This window comes from Oncorhynchus clarkii, chromosome 23 (genome assembly GCF_045791955.1).
Source record: "Oncorhynchus clarkii lewisi isolate Uvic-CL-2024 chromosome 23, UVic_Ocla_1.0, whole genome shotgun sequence".
NCBI lineage: Eukaryota > Metazoa > Chordata > Actinopteri > Salmoniformes > Salmonidae > Oncorhynchus > Oncorhynchus clarkii.
Genome location: NC_092169.1, coordinates 10,329,523 through 10,340,409, shown reverse-complemented (window position 1 = coordinate 10,340,409; position 10,887 = coordinate 10,329,523). Strand labels below are relative to the sequence as shown.

The following is a 10,887-nucleotide window of genomic DNA, read 5'->3' as shown; positions in this document are numbered from 1 at the left end:
ATTTCCGACTCACCAATTTAACAACCTTCCCCCGGTCCTCTTCTCCACCTGTCTCTCAAAGGCGACCCAATTGCACCCTTCTCAAGTTGGAGGCGTGTAATCTGAAATTTTTATTGAAAGAAAGAAAAAGTGGACGGGCAGGCAAGTCCCAGCTCTCAATCAAATAGGCTAAATTACCAGAAACCGTGCACTGCGCTGTATGATGTAGAGAGAGAGATTGTGTGAAAGGGTTAGGAGGCTGGATAGGGTCAGGGTAGCGGGGGGAGGGAAGTGGTGCCTAGGGCTCTATTTTGCCTTAGAGGAACCGGACTAATGAAGAGAATTGAATGTAGGTAGGCCGTGACTGGCCTCACACTCCAGTACAGTAGGTGGCGGTGTATGCATCTTAAAAGTTGGATGCTATCCGCCAAAACACTCTCAAAGAAGAAGAATGGCGCACTGCGTGATCTGCATTCGGAGTCTTTTCAGTGAGTCATTCACAGATGCGATTCGGTTCCCGACGTTCACCAAAAATAGCCGTTTGTTCGCAAACGACCAATCGACATTACTGCGCAGTCCCGCAGCGCCGGAGAGGGTGGTGTGAGTCCGTTAGGTAACCAGGGAGTGAACTTGACACTTTTAGTAAAGCAAATGTTTTGAGACGTTCATTTTCGGTTACTTACACCAACAAAAAGATATGGGTAACCGTGTCGCTCGTGAGGATTACGAATGGGTTTATACAGATCAGCCACATGCCGACAGGAGGAAAGACATTTTGGGTGAGCAATCCCCACACCCCAGTAACGTTAGACGCTAACATTAGCTTCTGTATTTTTTTAAACTAGACCTGATATCTAACTTGCTAATGAAACCACATGTTTGCTTAGCAAGCTCATGAATCAATAATTTAGCTAATGTTTATCTTGTCTTGCATCACAGCTAGCTGGCTGCTAACGGCAACCCTCTTCATCTTATGTGTGGTACAGTATGCTATGTAGCTAGCAGTAGGTCATTCCAGCCACGGATTCATGGTTAGCTAATTAGCTAGCGTCAGTAAATTAGCGAACATTGGCTAGTTACTTACCTTGTTAGCCAGACAGGGAGAGGGGTGTTAGCTAGCAGCTAATCTAGTTTCAACAATAACTGTTGCCAACAAGTAGTTAACATTTGTCGTTTAGCTAGCCAGGCCAATTATTCGGTGTAAAGATTTGTGTACGGGTGTGGTTTTGCTAAATATTGGCTAATTAGCTATTTCTCAAATTAAACACAAACTGGAAACCGTTACAACAAAGTCCCTGCCATGACCCGGGCCCTAGACTCACTGACTGCGCCACTCCCTGAAAGTGAACAGTTAACTAGTCAGCCTGTAACGTTAAGCTATTTGGAGATTACACGATGGTAAAGATTCAGGAGAAAAATACCGTTTGCGTAAACTAGTAAAAGATAAAATCATGAAACTATTTAGCTACAAATACTGATATGTATTATTGTTTGCCAACTCGCCCGTTGAGCATTGTCATGGGAATGGAGTGACACAACTGTAACTGAGAACAAAGGGGCGGGGGCAGCACGTACAATTAGAAAAGTAGTGTTGCCAGACGTAAGCCAGAGGCACTGGCACAGCTGATCTCTAGGGCTAGTGTGCCGGCCAAAGCCTTGTGGGTGTGGTACCTGTAGTCCCTTGGCCATAATTACCGTGGCCTTCTTTTGAAGTGCAGATAACCCCTGTAATGAGCAGCAGGTGGTCTTCTGTATGCATGGTCTTGTCATGTATGATTGGGGTTGAGTGGGCTTTCTGAGGGTCCAATGTTGATATAGTCTCAACATGTTTGGCATGTCAGCAATCAAGTTTTCAATAGCTTTAGAAATACAGTATTTCATACTGGCTATATTTCATATGATGCTAAGTGCATTATACTAGCAGTATTACTGTATTTTGAAACTTGATTGCTGACTTGCAAAACATCCCTTTGTGCTGAGTCCGGGCTCTGTCGATGTCATAAAGAACTAATTGAAAAAGGAAACATATCCTGTCTGAGTAATTCATTGTATGCCCTGGGAGTACAGCAGCACCAGGAGACACAGAGGGACACTGATAGTTTCTATCATAAACAGAGAGGCTACGGGCTACTATTTCAGTCTGGTGATGGCGTTCAACTTTTTATCTCAGTGTAGTTTACTGTAGGACAGCCCATGTAAGGTATGTAGACCCTTTCTGAGCTCATCACATTGAATCAAGCATGTAAAGGCTTATGCTAATCACATGATCAGTGATCACACATGCCTCAGGCCTCTCCCACCACACAGCCCCTTGACGAAACACAGAACAATGTAGCCTACACAGGAAGTGGCATTTCTTTGCATGGACTTGTCCCCTAGATTAACTGCAGTCATCATGGCCTCTCTTTCTCAGTAGCCTATTAAACAAACAAAAAAACATAAGCACTCTTAAAATATGAATAAAAACACTATGATTTAAAAAAAAAAAAAAAAAAATATTTACAACTTTTTCTAGATTTTCAGATATAACAACAAAAACAGTACAACCACCAACCCTTCATTCTTCCACTCCCACCCTCCACCCACCCACCAAAGCATCTATAAAAGTAAATTAAATAGGAAAGAAACTAAAAGTAATAGAAACAAAAACAATGGGGGGAGGAAATGTTCTGATTGTGAGCTCAAATGGCCACTAGAACAGCTTACTAAAATATGCAGGTTACACTAGTAAAAGACAGGCTCTCCACGTATTGTATTAATGGGGACTAGGTTAAGTCTAACTTTTGTCGGGAACAGTATGATTTCTTAATAGTGAAAATTAAACTGTGCTTCCTGGCACTGGTAAAAATGGCCCTAATGAGATGGGGCATGCACCATCGCGCACTTGTTGCTTTTGTCCATCCACACCAGACGCGATAAGGACACACAGGTTGAAATATCAAAACGAACTCTGAAACAACTGTATTAATTTGCAGACAGGTCGAAACGCATGAAACATTCATGGCCATTTAGCTAGGTAGCTTGCTGTTGCTAGCTAATTTGTCCTTGGATATTAACATTGGGTTGTTATTTGACCTGAAATGGACAAGGTCCTTTTTTCTGTATCTTTTTAGAATTTTCAGTCACACACAATCGTGTGTTCTCTACTCCAGTAATTAATCCACAGATAAAAGGTGAATCTTACTTAGTTTCTAGTAATCTCTCCTTTAGTCTTCTTCTGTGGACTTCATATGGCGATTGGCAACCAACTTTAAGGTGCCCCACCAACTGGACTGGCGTGTGGACCTCAGTTCATCTTTCAAACACCCATGTGGGTATATGCTCCTAAAAACCAATGAGGAGATGGGAGAGACGGGACTTGCGGTGCATGCTACGCAGACGCTCGTTGACGTGCGCAAGCAGTTTGGATTAAATTATTGAATAACATGCATGTCTACATTTATTTTGCAATGCTTGCACATACAACGCGGGCGATGTGGTCAGGAAGTAAGGTAAATATTTTGAAAACCATTATGCAAAGGTGGCTCTGTTATATCTTGGAGACTTCTCTGAATTCTAAGATTTCTCACTGATTCTCTCATCCCAGAGGAATTGTCAGTTCCCAGAAGTGGTAAATCTGACCTTTTAGAATATTTAGTCCAGACATCACACCAAAATCCAATCAAACTATTAATTTGATCACTCCACAAAGTGATAAGAAGTGAAATTGGATAGGATCATTGGACTATTGTCAGCTAGCCAGCCCACCACCTTCCACCTGAGTTTTTCCTGTCTCTGTCAGCCTTTATCATCCTTATCATTCAGTACTACTGAGGAAACCAACCGAAGTGTGTTACCCTGTGATGGGACACTGCCCAGAAAGCCAACAATGTAACTTAAGTTGTTGAGTACGATTTTGGTTATAACTAGGGCTGGGAATTGCCAGGGACCTCGCGATATGATATTAGCACTATACTTAGGAGCCGATACGATATGTATTGCGATTCTCACGATGTATTGCAGTTCGATACTGTGATTTTTATTGCGATTTAATGTTCCAAACATATTGCTCACCATATGTCTGTCCTTTGCTGATGGACATGTGAGAGTCGTGAGAAAACAAGTTTTGATCGGTCATGGAAACAAGTGCTGAAAAGAAATTAGGTACCTATTTAAAAAGATGGAAACGTTTTGGTGCAGGTGCAACCAACTAGCACAAAAATAATGTAGCGACATTGTCAAAACAATACGATATATATCGTGAAAAATAATATCCCAATGTGTAACTGTCAAGTTTTTTTTCTCCCCATCACTAGTTATATCTTTGCCTTGATAAACACCACCATTCCCCATTGATACAAAGTTGAAAGTTCATTCATCAAGAAGAACTGCAGTGAGTAGGCTGAACAGTCCTGTCTGTCCACACATCCATTATAAAGTAGCACAGTAAACTCAAGGTCAGCGTGGCTCGTCTTTCACTTTCTAGTTTATAGCCTAGTTAAATAAATCCATGTGATAATGTAGGCTAGGCCAACACATACACACAAAATAATCTTAACTTTTGTCCACTGTAGTAGGTGCTACTAACACTTAAAACATTTTTTTTTTTTTAAAGTAGGCTACTACAAGCTGGTGATGTTTAGGTCTCAGAAATTGTGGGTGGATTAGGAAGCACCACATACATCGTTAGAATGACTTCTCCCTACCTGCTGAAAAGGTTTCCCTATTCCTTTGTATATAACTCGCATGTATGTGTTTTTGTCCAAAACTTCAAACGGGCGTTTATGGAGAGTTCTTCAAGTTCTACATTTCACCCATTCTCCATCAGCTGTGAAGTCAAGGCAATAAGGATAAGTCAGTTTCTCTTTGGTGTTGCTTCCCTTTACCTGTTATGTGGTGTAAACTGATAGGCCTGCATCTAAAACCCTCTGTAACCACCCATGTCCCAGTCGTGACCTCCTGTATAATTTGTTCTCATGAACATGACATTTATTTTTTTGGGGTGGTGGACCCCTCACCCCACAGTTTGGGAACCGCTGCTGTAGTAAGCTGAACCCTCAGTGCTTTGCTTTTGTCAATCATCGTCTGGGCCCTAGTGGTTGCAGGCGTAGGCCTAATCTGAAACCACCCTTTGTGCACATTAGGTTACTTTTTAGTCAGGAGCGATAAGATTCATTCTCAGTGATATGACTTTGTCACAAAATGTAAGTTGTGACTCGCAGACTGCTTTATTTGCAAGTGGAGGGTGGATTTGGTAACCTTGTTTACATTGCCCTTATTCTTTGAAAGTACTTGTATCATTGTGGTCTCATATCCTGGTGTGGCTGCTAGTCAAATAAGATACTGGTATAATTAGAGTAATTTTGAATTGCAATTGCCAGACTGTTCCTGCAGGCACCTTTTATAAATTGTGTTTTGTAGTTGACAGTTTGGGATCTCTGGGCCAGTCCTGTCTTGGCTTTAGGGGGCCATTTGACTGAAGTAGCAAAGATGCAAAGCTCCAGGGCTTGAGGTCCTGCAAACAGTTACAAAGATTACAATTTGTAGGAAATGGCTGATTGGTTTGTAGCAATTAAAGTTCTGAATTGGAATGACATTAAATCAAATCAAAATCAAATCAAATTTTATTTGTCACATACACATGGTTAGCAGATGTTAATGCGAGTGTAGCGAAATGCTTGTGCTTCTAGTTCCGACAATGCAGTAATAACAAGTAATCTAACTAACAATTCCAAAACTACTGTCTTGTACACAGTGTAAGGGGATAAAGAATATGTACATAAGGATATATGAATGAGTGATGGTACAGAGCAGCATAGGCAAGATACAGTAGATGGTATCGGGTACAGTATGTACAAATGAGATGAGTATGTAAACAAAGTGGCATAGTATAGTATAAAGTGGCTAGTGATACATGTATTACATAAGGATACCGTCGATGATATAGAGTACAGTATATACGTATGCGTATGAGATGAATAATGTAGGGTAAGTAACATTTATATAAGGTAGCATTGTTTAAAGTGGCTATTGATATATTTACATCATTTCCCATCAATTCCCATTATTAAAGTGGCTGGAGTTGAGTCAGTGTCAGTGTGTTGGCAGCAGCCACTCAGTGTTAGTGGTGGCTGTTTAACAGTCTGATGGCCTTGAGATAGAAGCTGTTTTTCAGTCTCTCGGTCCCAGCTTTGATGCACCTGTACTGACCTCGCCTTCTGGATGATAGCGGGGTGAACAGGCAGTGGCTCGGGTGGTTGATGTCCTTGATGATCTTTATGGCCTTCCTGTGACATCGGGTGGTGTAGGTGTCCTGGAGGGCAGGTAGTTTGCCCCCGGTGATGCGTTGTGCAGACCTCACTACCCTCTGGAGAGCCTTACGGTTGAGGGCGGTGCAGTTGCCATACCAGGCGGTGATACAGCCCGCCAGGATGCTCTCGATTGTGCATCTGTAGAAGTTTGTGAGTGCTTTTGGTGACAAGCCGAATTTCTTCAGCCTCCTGAGGTTGAAGAGGCGCTGCTGGGCCTTCTTCACGATGCTGTCTGTGTGAGTGGACCAATTCAGTTTGTCTGTGATGTGTATGCCGAGGAACTTAAAACTTGCTACCCTCTCCACTACTGTTCCATCGATGTGGATAGGGGGGTGTTCCCTCTGCTGTTTCCTGAAGTCCACAATCATCTCCTTAGTTTTGTTGACGTTGAGTGTGAGGTTGTTTTCCTGACACCACACTCCGAGGGCCCTCACCTCCTCCCTGTAGGCCGTCTCATCGTTGTTGGTAATCAAGCCTACCACTGTTGTGTCGTCCGCAAACTTGATGATTGAGTTGGAGGCGTGCGTGGCCACGCAGTCGTGGGTGAACAGGGAGTACAGGAGAGGGCTCAGAACGCAACCTTGTGGGGCCCCAGTGTTGAGGATCAGCGGGGAGGAGATGTTGTTGCCTACCCTCACCACCTGGGGGCGGCCCGTCAGGAAGTCCAGTACCCAGTTGCACAGGGCGGGGTCGAGACCCAGGGTCTCGAGCTTGATGACGAGCTTGGAGGGTACTATGGTGTTGAATGCCGAGCTGTAGTCGATGAACAGCATTCTCACATAGGTATTCCTCTTGTCCAGATGGGTTAGGGCAGTGTGCAGTGTGGTTGAGATTGCATCGTCTGTGGACCTATTTGGGCGGTAAGCAAATTGGAGTGGGTCTAGGGTGTCAGGTAGGGTGGAGGTGATATGGTCCTTGACTAGTCTCTCAAAGCACTTCATGATGACGGATGTGAGTGCTACGGGGCGGTAGTCATTTAGCTCAGTTACCTACCATTACAAGAAAGGAGTTGTGTATCAGTGTTTTATGAAGTCTTGATTAGTGCTTTGCCAAATTAGAAAATTAACCAAACTTGTATTCTTTCTCTTTTCTAACAGCAAAGTACCCAGAAATAAAGACACTCATGGGGCCTGATCCCAGGCTGAAGTGGATTGTTTGCATGATGGTAATCATCCAGTTCTTAGCGTTCTACCTGGTCAAAGACCTGGACTGGAAATGGGTCCTGTTCTGGACTTATGCCTTTGGCAGCTGCATCAACCACTCTATGACCCTGGCCATCCACGAGATCTCCCACAACACGGCCTTTGGCAACAACAGGGCCATGTGGAACCGCTGGTTTGCCATGTTTGCTAACCTGCCCATCGGGCTGCCGTATTCTGCCTCCTTTAAGCGCTACCACCTGGACCACCACCGCTACCTGGGAGGAGACGGTATAGACGTAGACATCCCTACTGATTTTGAGGGCTGGTTCTTCTGCACACGCTTCCGCAAGTTTGTCTGGATCATCCTCCAGCCTCTGTTCTACGCCATCCGCCCTCTCTGCATCAACCCCAAGCCCATCACCGGCCTGGAGCTGGCCAACGTGGCCGTGCAGCTGTCCTTCAACGTGGCCCTCTACTGGCTGTGTGGAGCCAAGCCTGTGGTGTACATGATGGCGGGCTCCTTGCTGGGAATGGGCCTGCACCCCATCTCTGGACACTTTATCGCTGAGCACTACATGTTTCTCAAGGGCCATGAGACCTACTCCTACTATGGCTCCCTCAACCTGCTCACCTTCAATGTGGGCTACCACAACGAGCACCACGACTTCCCCAGCATTCCAGGACGTAGGCTACCTATGGTATGGATGTTGAAAACAACATTGGGGGGTGACTGGGCCCCTTATTGATTCAGGAAAAAACCCTGCTAATAATTATCTTTATTTACTTACTATTTGCATTTGCTTGCTTATCGCAATGAAACAGGATAAGTAATACAACACGAGGGTAATAAAAAATGTTTAAAAAAATATTTTTAAAAGATACAACCATATTCCTCCAAATATGTTTAGGCAGTCTGTCCAGGCTCATTCATAAGAAAAGCATTTCCACAAACACAGGAAGACTTTGACCTTAAGCTCTATTTCACAGAACATTCTGTGTTTGGAGACGTAAATGATTTAAAGCATGATACACCATTGTGCAAAGAATGCCTATATGTTGGTTTATGGGGAAATGTGTTGCATCATGAGTATTCTTATATGATTCAGGACTGCTGCGATTTCGCTTTATCTGTTGTAGTTTCCCTGATTGGTACTGAGAGGTGAAAGGGGAATCCCAGATATGTCACATAGGGTAAAAACCTGAAGCTTCCGGTTAGAACTTCCACTCACCACCTAATATTAGGGCATGGACGATACTAGTACTGCGACGCTCGTCCGTGTCAAGGAAACTTTTTTTTAGGAAAGTCTTAATGTTGGAAACAAACATCATTATGTTGTTGCGTTTTATAAAAAATTTTTTTTAAAGCTTTAGCATACAATATTTGACATACAGTAGGTTTTTAAATTACCAAAAAGTTTAGCTTGCTTTGTGTTTCTTTTTTGCCATGGAAAAAATATTGCGATACTGGTATTGTCACAGTCCTACCAAATATGGTGATGAGTGGAAGTCCAGTGGCAGGCAGAGGGGAAAGATGAAGCTGGGCCAACGTTCTGCTTATTTGATCATCGATTAAACATCCAATCTCTTACAGTTTTTGGTTCCCTAAACAATAATCTGTTATGAGTGCACTAAGTTTTGTAGAATTGACCCTTTGCCAAAGTATAAAAAAATTATATTGTTTAGGAGGAGTGCAAGGGTGAATTGAGTTATTGCACACGGGCACTTCTGAGTAGGCAGAAGTACCTGTGTGCACTTCTGGAAATATGTGTTCCCTAATGGAAATATGCAAATACATGTTAAAACATGCCAGGATCTCGCTAGCTTGTGCTTGGCTCTGCCCACCTTCTTGTTTGTTCTGATCACTGTGTATAATTGGTTCCCAATGTCAACAACGTATGTCCTATCTTGGGTTAGTTATAATCATCTTTGATTGTAGCAAACTAGACTAATGTTTTTTTATTTTCTTCCGCTAAACCTAGGTGAAGAAAATAGCATCAGAGTACTATGATGACCTGCCCCACTACACATCGTGGGTGAAGGTCCTGTATGACTTCATTATGGATGACCAGCTCAGCCCCTACTCTCGTGTGAAGAGGAGGCTGAAGGGAGATGTCAAGCAGGAATAAATCCTTCCCGCTCTCCTACTCTCGTAACAAAACGACACTGACGCACCTGACACCAGCCCCAACTCGCCACCAATACTATTTACAGCTTTTGCATATTAATACACATTTGCACTGAATGTGAAGAGAATGTGTGGACAGGACATGTGCAACATGTATGTAAGAATTTGTTCAGTCCGTCCTTACAAACAAAATAATTTGTTCTGCTAGTCAATACACACAATTACAGTTGTCATTTCACCCATTTTTTTGCACTTGTGGTCATTTTAGAAACTTATGTGGACAATTTTTTCCAGTCAAATTTTATTCCAGAATTAATTTATATGTATAATTGACATCTTTAGATTTGAGTTTTGTGCCTGTTTCTGCACATGTAGAATATATTAGATCCTGTTTTTTTATTATTATGATAACTCTTGAAAGAGGCTGTATAGCAATATACAGTTACCTATTTCAATGCTACTGATCTGCATTTGCTGTGGATAGTTTGTTCTCTCCTCACTCAATCGTAAAATGTCCCTTTCATTCCATGTAGACGGCACTTAGCACATGACTGTGTGTGTGGACATATTGACTTATGTTCTGAGCTTTAGTTTAGCCCATTTTGATCCAAGTGCCATTTTGTATTGTGATTTTGCCAACACCTCAGTCCAATAACTGATCCAGATAGCCTAAAGCACCAAGTTAATTTGCGCTTCGCTAAATGTCATTTTTGATACAATGGGGAGAAAGCTAGTTCAAAGCAAGGTAAGACAAGGGCCGGGATTCAATCGATCATGGGTTGGAGACAATGCAGATTTGAATCTCAGCCAAGGTCAAACGTTGTCTTTGTTTTGTTTAGTTGAGCTTTAACGGAAAAACCAAATGCGGCCTTAAATGTGTAAATTACTGTAATGGAGGAGAATCATTCATATTTTGTCTGATGAACATAAACTTTTCCGGACTTATTTTACGGGTTCTCCTTCTATAATTAATATTCAATCTTAAATATACTGAATGTTAAAGCTAATTTAGATTTTAGACTAGTGAAGTCTTTTGACAGTAGCTATATTGAGTTTCTTATGGAAACCCAATCGAGGGCCAAATTAATTGAAACCAAATTTCCTTTTGTTCATATACTGTATGCTTTCATATTTTTTTCTTTAACACTTTCACTTGATTCTGAAAGATTATTTCCAATTGTGTCCTTAACATTTTTCAAAGCAGTATGCAATGCCGTAAGTAGCCTAATTAATGTGAGAGAAAACAAAATGACTTTCTTTAGCAGTGATTGACCTCAAGAACAGAGCAGTGCCCCCTTAATCCTAGAGTCCGAAAGCTACTCAAATGTTTAACTTTAAAGTAGCTACCAAT

At 42.3% G+C, this 10,887-nt stretch overlaps 1 protein-coding gene across 1 annotated transcript; it reads left to right on the top strand.

Moving 5' to 3' along the window:
* Positions 1-459: 459 nt before the first annotated feature.
* On the top strand, positions 460-10,481 carry LOC139382054 (sphingolipid delta(4)-desaturase DES1-like). Its single transcript, XM_071126013.1, has 3 exons — positions 460-758; positions 7,367-8,109; positions 9,391-10,481. Exons 1-3 carry the CDS (start codon positions 677-679, stop codon positions 9,535-9,537), a joined length of 972 nt encoding a protein of 323 aa, XP_070982114.1. The 5' UTR covers positions 460-676; the 3' UTR covers positions 9,538-10,481.
* The last annotated feature ends 406 nt before the right edge of the window (positions 10,482-10,887 follow it).